The sequence below is a fragment of the Rhea pennata genome, chromosome 13 (genome assembly GCF_028389875.1).
Source record: "Rhea pennata isolate bPtePen1 chromosome 13, bPtePen1.pri, whole genome shotgun sequence".
NCBI lineage: Eukaryota > Metazoa > Chordata > Aves > Rheiformes > Rheidae > Rhea > Rhea pennata.
Genome location: NC_084675.1, coordinates 13406739 through 13422913, shown reverse-complemented (window position 1 = coordinate 13422913; position 16175 = coordinate 13406739). Strand labels below are relative to the sequence as shown.

At 47.6% G+C, this 16175-nt stretch overlaps 1 protein-coding gene across 5 annotated transcripts in view; it reads right to left on the bottom strand.

Moving 5' to 3' along the window:
- The window catches only part of KCTD15 (potassium channel tetramerization domain containing 15), a 44858-nt gene that overhangs the window by 12912 nt on the left and 15771 nt on the right, over positions 1 to 16175 (bottom strand). For all 5 annotated transcript variants that reach the window (XM_062586185.1, XM_062586180.1, XM_062586182.1 and 2 more), the window contains one exon: positions 4449 to 4593. In XM_062586185.1, coding sequence (XP_062442169.1) covers positions 4449 to 4593 — 145 coding nt within the window. The remainder of the gene's footprint in view (positions 1 to 4448; positions 4594 to 16175) is intronic.

Here is a 16175-nt window from a genome sequence, read left to right as displayed (position 1 = left end):
CAAAACTGCTAACAAAAACACCATGAACGGCTCAAAGCATGGGAGTCTGATTCTCTGTAAAATCTGTGCTGGGTGTGATGATGAACTCAATACACTTTTAAATACACTGCTTTTTCTTGCCAGGCTTTATAAACCATTCTGAGTACTGTGCGTCTGCGACTGCGACTGACAGTGATGCCCAACTCTGGATTGTCTATGCTACGCTTGAGATGTCCAGGTAATACTGACATAGATATTTCCACCCTTGCACATTACATACGAAATCCCACCCTGACTTGCAAATGCTTACAACAAAATATCAAGTATAAAAAAAATTAACCCATAAGGGACCCTTGCCAGGGAGGTGCCACAGAAGTTAAGAGAAGTATTTCCACGCTGGTCACTTTGGTGGGTTACCAAAGGTAGATGCGGACATGAGTCTTCCTACACCTGTCCAAAAGAGGCACATTTCACTGACAGGAGTAGCTACCAGGGCATCCGCCTAGCACAGTGTCAACTGTGTGCTGTTCTCCTGAAACTCAGCCTCAGAGCAGCCTGCTCTCGCTTCTCTCCCAGGGATGCAGTGATAAATGCGTGCGGATGAAGGGCCCTCTTTCTCAGTGCATTTGCTGAGCAGCAGGCAGCGTCCCAGCGCACATTTTGCATAGTTCCCAGCAGCTCCTTGCTCTGCAGAACTACCGAGGTGTTGCCTGTTTCTTCTAGGGATCATGTCCCTACCGACCAACCTCTTAGGGCAGCACCTCGTGGCAGCACAGCCGGAGTCAGGCACTGCGTATGGCAGCTGACACAGTGCTCATGTTTGATCAGGGAGCTCAGCGGGTGACTCCTATAGCCAGGGGCCCTGCTCCTGAGGGCTGCTCCCCGCTATAGTAAAAGGGGAGATGGCCAGCCTGGCCCCGCGCTCTGCTGTGAAGTACCGCAGAAGGTCTCCAGCGATGGCACCTGCACTCGTATTCTGTTTCACGCTCTCAACAACGATCAGATACTTAGCAAGTGTGTCTGTGCACCCATGTGCCTGCCTGTATGCCAGAGCAAGACTGCAGCCCCGGGTTCCTGACTCCCTCCGTTACAGCACACGAAGCCACAACCACGGCACGAGGCTTGTATCTCTAACATGAACGAGGTAAGTGCTGCCAGATCACCTGCAATGGGAGCAGAAAGACTGAGGGATGCACACACAGCCTCCTCTCCATCCTCAGCTGCTGGACAACATTTAGTTTTCAGAGGAAATATCAGCAAGTCTTTCAAAGACACAGATTTTTAGCTTTCACAAATCTGCTCGTGATTTAGTAGAAAAGTTTTTTTTTTTTTTTTGGTGGAGTTCATATCAGCTAAATTTTGCAGTCACCCTAGGACTGACTGCGTCTTCCTGGCGAGGAAGAGGAAGCAGGATTGCATGGCAGGCTGCGCTGCTGTGAGGAAGTCCATGACAGCAGGTCAGTACTGAACTGCTAACTACAGACTAAGAGGGGGCCAAGAGAATATGTAAAACTATGCCTCACGTGACCCTGATGCTGTTCCCTCAGTACTGACGTGGTGCTTTATTTTGGTACCTAAAACTGACTCCTGAATTGGACAAAACAGCTCTATCTTCCCATTTTTCACTTGTTAGGCTTTGTTTCTGCAAAGCATCAAGCTCTCCTCGTGACTCAACATTTCTTCTATATGTTAGTGCTGTGAAGATCTGACTCCTGGCTATGAGAGAAAGTTGCTCGCTTCTACTACCAGGCCATCTGTTAAGGTAAGGTTGAGAGCACCCAGTATTAGATGCAGCCATATTAATTTTAAAACTGTATCAGATAAGTAGCTATGATGTGCAGTATGGTCCTGATTTTGCTTGAAGATCTGTAATGAAAGTGAAGGGGACAAATGCTGGTCAAAAAAACCCGGGGGAAAACACCTCTGATGGGGGAAATGAAGGTAGAGGACAACCTCCCCTGCTGCTCGCCATCGCCTTGGCGCAGCACGGACTGGGTGCAAGGGACAGCGGAGCCAAACAGCTCATGGTAATTTCACATCATACTTCATGTGGCTGAAAACCCACAAAACCCAGGAAACTTTTATGACCTATTAGGGTATTGCTCTCAGGAGGGAGACCTGTCAGATACCAAAGACTTTCAAGTTCTGGCTTATTAGTAATTCGAGGAGTAATTAATATTCACTGTAAAAACACCACTCAGACTTGATAATAAAGAATCACTAGCCTAGGAACACATACCCCATTTTCTCTGCCTTTCAGTGTTAACTTAGTCTCAAAACAACACTTAAATAGCAAACACAATAACATTGGTGTGGTACTAACATTCAAACTTTCCAAAATAACCATCTGAACAGCAATTCAAGTTGAAAAGCAACTTGGCTAAACCTTGAGGCTAATAAACTGCTGATTAAATTAAGGGGTAAAAAACTAATAAATATTCAAAACACTTGATAATGCTTTGTTTGACATAAAGAACATTTAATGCAAGTCTCACTGGAAAACCTGTCAGGTTTTATACCTTAAATAGTGTTTTGCATTTAGAAACACCAGCTGATTCCATTTGCAGCCTTTGATTATTGTCTTCTGTCACTTTAATCATGCTGGTAAAATTACAAGATTTCTGTGAAGTCAAATCCGTTTACAGTGCAGTTTTAATACAGCTTTGCAGCGCATTCTTCTATGCATTTTTACTTAGTTACTCCCTACCTAGCAATACTTCACTTTGTTCTTGAGCCCTCATTAGCCTGGGGTTTGCTCTAAAGCTCTCTCAGGGAGGAACTAAATAAAATACAGTTAACCCTATGCAAAAAGATGGTCTGGAGCAATGGACCGGGTGTGAGCACCAAGGCAGCCTCTCTCTGCGCCCTGCCAGCAGCTCGCTGTGCAGACAAGTTGCTGGCATCCACCGACCTCCTCTCCTTGGGGCTCTGGCAAATCCTGCTGGGTTTGTTTTACAGCACCTCTGAAATCCACCCTCCTGCTGCCAGCCGAGGGCACAATCACCTCCAACTACGTCGCTAGCAGACCTTCTTCTCGTTCCTTCTGGTCTCACCAGACTGTCCAAAACATTGCCACTAAAAGCGTCTCTCTGGCATTTTAATGTTATTTCTCCATTCACCCTTGCCTTTACTTGTTCCTTACAACCCCCAGGAACGTCCTGGTCTTTACCTTCACTCCCACCAGCACGTTGTCTCCTAATTCTCCATACGTATCTTTTCTCACATCCATCCCTTCTGCTCTGCTTCCCGACACCCCGCATGCGCGATTGCCTCCCCAGCCTGCCCGCCACGCTCCAGAAAGACCAGTCCTCAGGACAGCCCTTGGACTGGAGCTTCAGTGCTGCCTGTGGAAGCCAAAATTTCTCCCTGCCTTGGGACGAGACCTTCCCTCCCAGCCCACAGTGCCTTCTGGGGCAGCACACAACAATCCCTTTAATTTTAACCACCAGCTCTGTGATGCCTGGGTCAAACGTGATTATACTCACTGCTTAGGCAAAAATGGCTGAGAACTGGTTTGCAGGCTGAAGATCAACTGCACGCCAAGGCTGAAGCCACCACAGTAACCACCAGTTCGGGATGACTCAGTAACGACTGGCCAAATTACCTGGCCTGCCTAGCGCAACACGGAAAATGAAATCGCACTAGACCACGCGGGAACTTCTGTTTCCAGCAATATTCCATGTCTCCTGAGAGGATCCCCATAATCCTTACAATGTGTTCACTACTCATCCTGGACTTAGTTCTTTCGTTTAATCTTGTCATCTACAGCTTGGATACTTTTGTCTTCTAATTTTCATGCATAAGGATGGCAACGCTGCAAGTTTCATATGCGCAAAGCCAAACAAACAAATCTAGAAGGACAGCGTTTAAACAACCAAGGTTTCAAGGCAACCCATTGCCGTTATTTGACAGAAATCATGTATTATTCCTTAGAATTTCCTCAGTAACTTCCATTTCTCAAGAATATTCTGATATTCATGAATTGTGTTAAAGATCACTGCTTGAGACAAAAATATCTTCATTGGTTATACCTAACAAGTCCTCACGGGTTTGTTTCTGTGTGTTTTGCTTTGATACCAGCAAGAAATACAACTTAATTCCTCTGACCATCAAATTTAAAACATTTCTTTTAGATTCTGAATATTAAACCCTGGTAAGTGCTACTTGCTGGTGTTGCTTCTTAATTGTTGTTATACCCTGATAAATAAGCTAAAAATGTGAGAAAATACAATTAGTTTAGAAAAACTGACTTAGCCGTAAGCTTAATCATTTAACTTTTTATGGTATCCATGACAACCATTGGTCCATTTATTAAATAATAGCATCTCCAGTGTAATACACAAGTTCTAAAAATCCTAACAATAAACAGCAACATTTAGTTAAGTGTGTTTAGGTCAAGCACAGATACCTGCACCAAAATGACAGAAGAAAAAAAAAAAAAAAGAATTGCAGACTATGGCTTTCCTTACCTTAAAGTCATCTGGGAGCAGTAGTTTAGATGTCCTTAGGAAACTTAATATATATCTGAAAATTTCGCCATCTCGATCAATGAAATAATGTTGTTTTAGACTGTCCAAGACAATAGGCTCTGTGCCATTAAACAGACGACTTATTCTGAAAAAGAAAAGAAAAAGAAATGGGCAAAAGAGACAAAATCTCATTGCATCCTTAGGGTTTAAAAACCTCCAGCCAATTCAGTTACCTCAATTCGGGGTGCACAAGGTAACGCGGTATCTTAACCGGGTGAGAAATACGCCGGACCGGCGCGTGCACGCGTGCCGCCGCGGGCGCGTGCGTCGGCAGCGAGAGCCCCGCGACTGCTCTCGAGCCCGGCTCCCCCCGCCCGGAGCGAGGGCGCGTGCCAGGCCCGTGGCCGAGCCGGGCACGGCGCCCGGGAGATTCCCGCCCCGCGGCCGGCGCAGCGACGCTGGTACGACCGTGCACCGCCAGGCGCGTCTGCGCGCCCGGCGGAGCCCGCGGAGACCTGTGCTGCTCTTGGGAACGGGCTGCTGGCCGCGAGCCTTCCCCCCAGCTTGGCTGTCGTCTCGATCGAAGGCCGTCGAAGCGCGCCTGCCTCAGCGGAGCGATCCCTGCGCGCCGGGACGAGGCGCCCGGGCCCCGCCGGGCCCCGCCGTGCCGGGAGACGGCGCGTCTGGGGCTGGACGCCGCACCGCGCTAGCAACCGACAGCGGGCGCGGGCGCGCGCAGCGCTCCCCGCGGGACCGCCCGCCCGCGCAGACGGAGGCAGCGGGGCAGGCCTTTCACGAGCCAAGAAGAGCAAGAGACGCGTGAAACCAGGACGCCGCCCGGGCAGGCGTCAACGGGAGCGAAGCGCCGCGGCGGCCGGGAGCCCTCGCGCGCGCTGGGGAACGCAGAGCGGGCACGTGCCTGGCTGGACCCGGCCCTCCCCTCCCTCCCCAGCGACTGCCTCGTTTCTCAGCGCTTTGTCTTCCCATGAGAAACCACCCAGCTGAGTCTACGTTCTTGAAAGGAAGATCGCGGGAGACAGACAGCAACGACCTATTAAGTAATTGGGTCCGTCTCCGACGGCGCAGCTTTGTTCCCGACTGCGAGCGGCTGGCGCTCCCGAGCCGGCTTTTACGCGCCCCTGCCAAGGCGGATGCCGTCCTTTCCCACAGGGACCGCTCCGCAGCCGCTGGGTTGCCGCCGAGCGTCCTCCCCGGCGCAGCCGCGCGGCGCCCCTCCGCCTGCCTCCCGCCCGGCGCGCGCGTCGGCGTCGGCCGCGCCGCGACCCAGTGCCGGCAGCGTGCCGCAGGGCCGCGCGAGGCGCGCGCCGCCGCGGGGCCGGGCGCCGGCTCCTGCAGGGCAGCGGTGCCTCGGCCTCGTCTTCTCGCTTTCTAGTTTACTTACAAATTTAATTAACGTGCCACTTATTTCTGAATTAGTTTTCGAGATATTAACTGCAACTGGACTTAGCAACCCCCCGCTGAATTCAGCTTAAAAGCCTTCTGCTCTCTCGTGCAAGCTCCACGTTCCCCTGCCTGCTCTCCTTCCCTCGTGTCTCTGTTATTCAGTATTCAGCTGGTCTGATTCACTTATGAGAATAACCAAATGCTCCCCAAACCCTAATTATAATACATTTACTGCTTTTTTTTCAACCTCTAGCCTTTCAACTGTATCAGAAAAAACAATCCAGTTCACATTGCAACATTTAATTTATATAATCCCAGGGTTCAGTGAGCCTCCAGTAATTCATTATTTTCCTTTCCACTGTTATTTTAGGGCTATTTGCCCGAGACGGCTAAATGTATTGCTTTGTACAGTGTTAAATTTTAGTCCAGGAACCAGACAGTTAATTTGTTTCCCTTGACATGTACAGGAGCTTGTGTGCTGTTCTGAGCTGGACGGAAAACAGAGGTAACTCTGATACAGCAACTTAATATTCAGTGCCATACATTTACTGAGTAAATTTGTCTGGGTATTGAAAGTTTTGAGAACTCACCTTACACCTAAACAAGCTGGGCTGTGTCGTAAACCTCCTCCCCTTCGCAGGCCTTTCGCTGTGAGGCTTGCAAAAGCAGCGCAGGGGCTGCGGCTCAGCTCCGCGGTGCTTTGGCGGAAAGGCTGGCAGCAAAGAAAGGGTGCAGGGAACACAGGATACAAAATCGTGATGGGCTGTTCTTTAAAGTACCCGGGTATTTTTTTTGGTAATGAAAACAAAACACAAATTTTGAGGCCTTTGTGGAGTGCCCTGAGCTGTGTTTCTTCACCAGCAAAATTACTGCTGGGGAAAGAAACTCGCAGAGTGTTGAAAGACTTAACTGTCACCCCCAAAACACTGATCAATAGTTTAAGGATTTATTTGACAGTTTAGGAGGCTGCTGTGTTCTAAGAACAAACTTCAGTGCAGTATGCTGTAACCCTGCATGCACAAGGTGTTCCTGCTTCCCTCTTCTCACCAGCATAAACCCTCTACCTGTTGGCACGTGCAACACCTTGAGAGCACAAAGTGAACTCTGCAAGACAGAAGCACACAGCTTCTAATGCAAACTCCGCATGACAGGCATCGTGGGATGCAAAGCCAAGAAAAAGAGCATGGAAAACCTCCAACTGATGCTGAGTTGCTCCATGGACAGGTCTCAGGTTGGATGGAACAAAATGCAGCTTATGGAAGTTGGGAAGCAAGATGTGTACAGACTGTTAAGGAAATAACATAGCAAATATTAGGGATTTAGGGAAATTCAGAGAAACAAGAGCCTGCATGCTGTCTAGAAATTATGGAAACCTTTTTGTCTTGTGCAGGAGCGGACTGTGGCTGGAAGCAGACAGACGTGTACCTGCCGCAGCGGGAAGTCACGCGCACTGAAGAGGTCCCATGGGCTACGACATTCTGGCTCGCAGTGTCTCACAGGGTACCACAGCCGGGACCCGCAGCGTTCGCGCACGCTGGAGAGCGGACGAAGTCAGCCCAGGGTGAGGGGATGGGCACGGTTTTGTACTGCGCAGATTTTGCGGTGTCCACTCAGAAACGAGATACCGAGGGGCAGGCGCTGGGGGAGCTCCGCTGCCTCCCAGCTCTCCCCGTGCGGCGCGAGCTTGCAGCCCTGCAGCTCCGCGGGCACTGCTCACCCCGGAGGATGGCCGCTTCTACGAGCGGTCGTGGTGCCAGCGCCCTTCTGGTGGGGAAATTAGGTTACACCATCTTCAGGAGAAACCACTTGCTTATGCCGGGCAGGCACGATGCTTCCGGGGCTGCCTGTAACAATTTCAGGAAAATAAGAGGTGGAAGGCAAAAAAAAAAGAAGAGCTAAACTTATATCCTACGTAGACGGGTAAGTCCGAGCAATGAACGCTTCTCCGGTATTCCCACCTGTTGCACGAGACACTTCACTTTGTACTTTATAAACGCTTTCAAAGCTTTTGTCCCAGATTTAATTTCCAGGCAGAGTGTGTATCATGGCAGGACCAGCCGAAACCGTTAAAGGCCTCAGGATCTCGAGCTCGCCCGGCCGCCGCCGGCGTGCGGAGCGCTCCCAGCGCCCTTCAGCTCCGACCCCCGGCGCGGGGCTCCCCTCGGCCGCGGTCCCCCTCCTGCGTGGCACCGCAGCTGCCCGCGGCCCCGCGTAGCAGCACCCGGCCTCCAGCCCCGGGCCTGCCCCGTAACTCGCGCCCGCGCCGGGCGCTCTCCGCGGCTCCTCCCGACCTTTTCACAAGACGACCTGTTGATCGCGTTGCTGCAGCGCCTTTGTGCTTTTGTTTTGGTGCAGGCTCTTACATTTTCAATAATGTTCAGCCAAAATGCCAAGGGGCAAGTTTCTAGCTTTATTCTGACTTCACTATGATATTAAGATCTCCTTTTATTTGATTAAAAACAAACAGCGCAGGCAGCCAACCGCAAGGTCAAGATCGCCAGCGAATTCTTCTCCTAGTTCCTGGGACGGGGGAGGACGCAACGTGCTGTACTTAAGCACCTGCAGGCAGCGGTTTCCACCCGTGCGCCCCGGTGAGGCCAGCTCCCCGTCCCCCGCCGGGAGGACCGACCTCGCTCCCGCGGGAGCGCGGCGCTGCGGCGGGGCCGGCCCCGGAGCGCGGGCTCCGGCCGCTGCGCGACACCCCCTCGGCAGAGCTCCTCACCACCCCATCGCGCCGAAAGCATTAATTTAAATAATTACGCGATTAATATTTAACTGTTCAGTGATATTTTTGTCATTCATAATTCAGCTGTTTACACTTATTAAAAATTGATTGTGTAGACATTTTTCCTGCCCAATGTCAAATCAGCAGGGAATGCGCACTTTAGAAAACTGTCACTAACACGCGTCTTTTTTTCCTCTAATTTCAGGGGAGGTGCAGAAGGGAGCCGCTGTGTCCGCCACGCCGCTGCGCAGCGCGAGCGGGTTGCTCATCTCTTCCGCGTTTGTTCAAGGCGGGTAGGAGAAATTCTGTGACCTGCTTTTGCACACGCGAAAACACTGCAAACTGGAGCAGAGGTGCCGGGAAGACTAAAATGTGTCCAGACCCAACACTGTCACCCAGGTGGCTAAGAAGTTTCTGTCACTTCTCCTATCACAACAAAGTAATTTCCAGGAAAGAGGAGCGGAGGCGAGGCCGGGGCCGCCGCGGGGGCCGCATCTCCCGCCCGCGCCCCGACGCTGCGGTGGTGCCAGGAGCCGACAGCACCGCTGGATTTGTACCGTAGCGTTTTCCACGTTTCCGTAGTTTTTATCACGCAGCCGATGACTTGCGGCAGCCTCCGCGCAGGGTGTCGCGTGAGCTCCCGCGGAGCCGACGCAGGGCAGACAGCACCGGTCCGGGCCTTCACGAGGGCTCTTGCCCCAGTTCAACCCTTCAGCTGCGACCGGAGTGAAAGGCAACGGGCCGAACTGCTGCCCGGCCGCCCGACCGCGCAGGGACTCCAAGCCTTCCTCCAGCGACGGGGACGCAGCGCCCCACGAGAGCCGCCGCGGTCAGCCACGAGACGCGCCCGCGAGCCCGGAGGGAGGTCTCAAGGCCTGCCAGCCCCAAACACCTCGCTCAGCGCTCGGCGACCGGGACCGTCAGGTAACGCCGCCCAGGAGGGAGAACGGGTCAAGCTCGAGGTATCGGGTTCATCCACCCCCGCGCCCCCAACCCTGTGTCCCTGCCGTTTAACTTTGATCCTGGCATGCCATAGGAGTTTTCTGAGCTGTACGCTCGCTTCGCAGCGCTTCTGAAGGATATTACACTCATTAACTATTAAGCACCTGAAGGAACTGCAGGATCTATTACCTAGATTTAATACTGCATATTTTGCTGTTCAGGCTAGAGTATCTATTTTTGCAATAGATCAGAGCTGGTATATATAGTATCAACATGTATTTTTAAAAGTCAATAATCCAGAAAGAACACTATCATCCACCATGAAGAATCAGTATAACAAAGTTCTGGAAGGATTTTTTAATACTACCCCTAAAAAGCAAAACTAGATACATAACACATTTTGTAGTTGTAACAAATGCAAGGATGATTATGTTTACCGTTCTCTGTTACTATCAGTTAAAGTCCACTGAAGCAACAGGTAACAAAATACACTATAATATAAAGTACCTATTATTTCTGAAATACTGCAAATAATTCATGGTAAGGATATGAGATCCTGTGGGTTTTTCCCTTCCCTCTGTTGCCCATGCCCGTGCTTAAGACACTTTGGAGTGACTGAGACATAATTTTACGGAAAAAAAAATATAGAGAGACTTTGATACGTATTTTTTTAATTTATAGAGAAAATATTGCCCATATATAAGTTAGCAGTTAGACAGAAATTGGAAATGCTAATCCCAGGCACAGAAGCCAATGTCTTTTCTTGTTTTAAAAAACTCTCTAGTAAGCAAGAGCCACTATGGTCTGGCATCAGCGTGGCTAAGCCTCCCCTCGCGTCCTGGGGGAGGAGGAAGAGGAGGAGAAGGGCGCAGTCAAACAGCAATGACTAGAGGACCAATGTCTGGGGAAATTTAGGCTCTGATATAACCCTGCTGTTGTAACTCTAAGCCTGGCACGTCACTGCGGGATTGGAGTTAGGCCCATCAGCACCAGTCGCTCACCCCAACTCTCTCGGGAGAGTATTTGCTCCCTGGGGGCCCGGCTCTGCAGCCACCTCGCCAAGCAGGAAGCAGTTCGTGAGTAAAGCACCACTTAGCATGCGTAATGGTGGCAGAATCCAGCCCTAAATCAGGCTAATGATTTTATTTTGCCTTATTAAACTAGCGTTTGTATATTTTAGTGTGTTATTTTAACAGCTATAAAAAGACTTCACTAAACAAACAGTTTCTACTATGTTAATTGCTGCATTATGAATTCTTTCATTCCGTTCATTGCATAGCCACATTTATAAGCTGGATAAGTAGAGACACATACAGACAGAACAGCCCGCACTCTATACACACATCATAACTCTGCCACATTTATTTAAGTCTTCAGTCATGAAGTGCATTCGCTGTGCTGAACAAGAAAAAATAAACTTTTCAACACAGGTAGGATTTGCATCTCTCCATAAAAGCACCATACGCACCACTGACACGGTTCCACTGATCTTGTTAATCTTTTGTAATAGGGAAAGTGAAAAAGAGCCTTCCATTATGTTTTGATCCTTAAATATACCTTTTGGTCCTGATAAATTAAGTACCTCACTAAAGCCTCTGACATGCATCGTAACGTCAGTCGTACCCAGTCTAGGGCACTTGTTCAAAAGGCTGATTTGTGTAAGGCAGCTTCTCGGGGCCAGGCAGAGCACAGCTCCGGTGCTCAGCCCGGGCCGCAGCCGCACAGGCTCCCACAGGCACCACGCAGCTGCAACCGGACCAGAACCAGGCCTTACTGCCCTGAAAATCCTTGGCATAAAACTCTGTGGGACTTGGACAGGAGCTGACCGCAGGCTAGAACTGGCACCACCAGCTCCGTTATGAATGATGTCAGTGCTATGGAGGCCTCCTCCCAGTAAAAACCAATGCACTGACCAGTTAACACACCCGTGAGCCAGCCAAGACCCATGCCAGGAATCGCTCAGGCTGTCCTCAGCTGCACTACTCGTATCATCCAAAGAGTATTTGACCTATACTGACTAAGCCAGGCAAAATCCCTCTGCAAAGCTTCCCAGGTTGCTCTGGAGCAACTATCACTGGAATCCAGGCTTTGGATGTGCCTGGCGTGTCGCTGCGTGGCAGCGCGCTGCAGTGGTTCGGTTACTGCAGTTCAGGATAGGCCAGTTCTGCTACTCTTACTCCTAGTAAGTGGTAACTGTTCAATGAGAGTTTAAGGGCAGAGTCTGGCTGTCTTGCGTATTTTTAACAGAAGTAACCAAATATGAACTTCCAAAACACAGAACTTGTTACAGGTAGGAGCTAAGTATTATTCTTTCGGTGACACACGTCAAAGTCTAGGTAACCTCACAGGAATTCATACAACGTAAGTATTATCAGTGTATCTGGGAATTCATCTCTTTATTTTAAATTGTGGATTTTTTCTTTAATGTAAACAAGTATCTGTTCACTTGATTTCCAACAATAACATTTTTTCCACTTCTTATGACTTTTAATTCATTCTAACTTAGGTTCTTCTAAATAGTTGGTGAACGCTGTAAGTATTGATACAAATATATACTGTTGAATGTATCGTATTTTCATTATCTCCTTGTTGCTGCTGCTCTGATTTGAGCCTGTGAGAGTTCTTGGCCTTTTATGTTTTGTCAATAGAGAATTTACACTAAATTTTGCCTATGAAAATCAGCATGGGAATAAAAATTCTCTGATTAAAAGAAATTCCCAAACTAGCATTGTAATGTTCCCTATTTACCCAAAGGTCCCCATCCTGCAAGAACTGCATTTCAGTTCAAATTCTGTGGGAGTTGCGGGCAGTCAACAGAATTATGTTGTTAATTTATGAGAAGATGAACAATTCAAATAAAACATTCCTGCCTATGCAAGCCTTTTCTTGCTATTCCTTTAAACCTCTCTTCCCCCTAAATCACAGTACTCTGAGGGCCCTGATGAGAAAAGATTTGCAGCAAATATTCGTCCTTTATCTTCTTGCTTACTTGCTGTAACTTTAAGTAGGAGCTAACTAAATATTTTAACTAAGATTTTCAAATCTGACTAAGTTTGGACATTAGTTCCATTAACATCAACCTTGTACAATTGGGCTTCTGGGAGGCTGGAAAACATGTAGATACTAGTTTTATTTTAATATAAATAGACTAAATTCTTGCTCATTGAAGTCAACGGTGAAACTCTCACTAAGACTCAGCGAAACCAGGAAAAATCTCGATTGTCCCTCATTTACCTTTCTGGGTGCAAGTTGGCCCTCCACATCCTTTGCATGTGTGGGTGCTGTGAAACCAGCATGTTTCACTGCACGGCTGGAGAAAGCAAGCCAGATACTTAAGGCCTGCCACTCCTTTTGCAAAATGTCACTGATGCAGAGTTCACACATTAACTTCAGTACCTACTACAGCTCATGCAAGCAGCTAGAATACTTCACCTTGCTCAAGCTGAACTTTTTTTTCCTAAGTTATTTACTTATTTCCTGGTCAACAGAAAAAAGTTGTCAAGCCCAGGCTGACAGGGACTCTTTACAGCATCAGACTGGATCTGTATTATGCATAAACATAAGCCTACCCACAGCACCCAGCTCTGCCTCCATCACGTGGGGCAATCGCCACTGATGTAATCAGGGATGATACCTGCCTCTCTGGGTAAGGATAAATTGGCTTTCTGCTAAAAGAAACTATTCACTCTGCTTGGGCAGTTGGTTGGTATGCTGGATTTACTAAAGAGGTAAAGCTCTTAATGTTGCTGGGAATGACAATATGGAAAAAAGAAAGGGGAGGGGGGCTTATCTTACACTCTTCCTGTATTTGTTTTTCCTGCAGCCCATCCTTTATCCTCTGGTGAAGAAGCTATACCGATTTTGCACAGCCCCAGAATGTGCCATTGCTGCTGTACACCTCAGGTGTCACTCACAGCACCGCTCGCCTTGCCATGAAGATGTCTCTGAGCTGCAGGCAGACCAAAGGCTGCAGCTGGCTGTAACTGTTATAATTCTCTACAGACAAGTGATCTGGAAGTTGCACCTAGTTCTCTCCAGCCATATTTTTGTTATCACAGTTAAAATGACAAATCAGTGCTGCTCCTATTTATTTTTACATTTCATTAAGCTATACTGAACATATTTTTCCTAGCTATTCCCTTAAAGTAACTGAGTATGTCAAAAATGTTTTGTTAAAAATATTAAAGGGAGAACAACTAATAACATCCTTATTTTCTGCATCAAGTAGGAGTACTTGGGTAATAATTCTTCTGGGGACCCTGAGCAATCACCACATGGAAGACAAAACGTGGATGGTATTTCCTGGAAATCTTTCGCTACCACAGCAGGATGCAACTGAGGAAACTCCATACAGGAACAGGGGGAAGCGACATGACAACAGGTCACGAGGAGCAGCCAGATTCCATGGCCACATCCCAGGAAACGTGGGGCAGCCCTGGACCTCTCACCAAGGAAGGAGGTAACCATACACCTGCAGCACACAGGAGACTCGGACTAGGTACTTAAGCTAGACAAAATGTTAAAATAATAAGAAAACCATAAAATGCTGGATTCTTATGAGGTACTAGTAAAAGTTGAACCTGGCTTTTTTATGACTGCGAGAAATTCATTCTTAAATATGATACTATGGGCATGGCTTTGATTCTGGTCGCAGTGAAGTCAAGGCCAAAACATCCTTTGACTTAAGTGAAAGCAGAAGCAGGCTCCAGCTTTAACCCTCCAGTCTGCAAACAAAATATAACAGGATGTGAACAGAAGAGGAAATATATCAGGAGCTGGTTACAAATCAATGCTTTTTTTTCTTCTTTTTTTTTCCTGCAAGATTAGAAAGCCATCGTTGATTTTTTTCTTCATTCAACAGCAGATGAGTGCTACTGGCCCAAAGAGAGCCCTCATCTACTACCAGACAACCCCAGCACAAGCAGAACGCCTGTTTCTCTCTATTGCAATCTGCTGATGCCCATGGAGAACCACTTCCCAAATCAGCCTGTGACATTACATGGAAGTTTTGCAACTGCAAAATTTAGGTGACTGCTTCCCACAAGATATAGCAAGTTTCCCATCAGCCAACGCTGCAGCCTTTGTGTAAATCGTACTCACATCTTGTTGGTGTAACACCTACAGAGCAGTGTGACAGCAAAGATGTTAATAGAGTCCCTGGTTTTCATTGTTGGCTTTCTCAAGAGAGGGATTTGCTGCTGCAAACGCTTCTACCACATCTAAATGGATTACCTGCAGCACTGGGCAGCATCTGCACTCCATTAGACACAGACGTAACGGGAGCCTGCCCTTTGGACTGGGATTCCTTCATCGTTTCAGCTTTACGGTGCAAATTTCAGTTTCCAGTGCTTGTCAACTGATCCCTTCTAAGTCTGACCAAGAGTAACGTCGCAAATGCTGCATAAGAGCTTCCCAGCAGTTGCGTGCAGGATTCCTTTCAGGGATTGCTTTATGTGGTCCTCAGCAGATAGAAAAGCAGCAATTCTAGCCTTTGAAAGCATACCATACTACAGTAGAGTGAAATCAACACAGTACACATGAACACAGGAATACCCTAGCCAGCCTGTTTGTCCTGGTGCCCTCTCCAGCAGGCAGGCATCACAGTGACTGCACCAATAAGGAATGCAATAGTGCGTGCATGGTAAGCTAATAATCATCCTGCATAAGAGAGTTTCAAATGAGAATGAATTGAGTTAAAAAAAAAAAGTTTACTTTTTTTAAGCATCGACAGATTAAAATACATATTAATCCCAGTAGATGAAGTGAAGGAGTGGGCTATCTGTTTGAAAGAGCATGGAGAAATGAGTTCATAACTATGGCATTTAATTAAATTTCTGCAGCTTCTCCCATCTATAAAATTGAGTTAGAAGAGCAAACTTCCTGGTGTAACTCCATTTGTATCTATGGGGTTATACCAGGGATGAGAGTGACCTGATGATACTTACCTCTTTGGTCACTTCTGTATTTAATGTCAGTGTAACACAATGGAACAAGCTGATGTGCTGCAAGGACTAGGTATAGTCAACAATTTATCATATAAATGCAACAGGGAAATGTAGCAAAATCAGAGTGGCTAATAGCAGCATGTGGCATAACCTGTATTAGCTACGGCCTAGTATGCTCTACAGCATGTTGTTAGCCTGTGCATGAGATCTATCCCCTCTTAGGCTTTCACATATGAATCCTGTGTTTTGAATGCCTACATATCTCTTCTGTTTAAATAGCCACTTTGTTCTTGAAGATTTTAACTTTTGCCTGGATTAATTCTGATTTCAGTTATACAGGTACAAATTTGGAGTAATTCCTTCAAAACTAGTAGAATCATCTATGTGGAAAGTCCACTTGACCAGGAGACATACATATACCTAGCCATAAGGCAGGGTTCTTTGTCTTCAAATGCCTTTTGATCATATACCTTCAAATATTTTGGGAATAAGTACCATGGATAATCAACAAAGGCTTCTTACTATAATGTTCAAGTTCTGGTAATTGCTTTCCACCTGTGGTATCAATACACATCTTTGATATTACTCCACAGAGGTTGAAGGGTTACGCTAGGAATTATTTTGGCCAGATCTATTAGGACAGTTTTCTAAAAGACTATTTTGTTTCCAATTAAGACTATGGTAAAACTTTCATTGACTTCATCTAGAAGA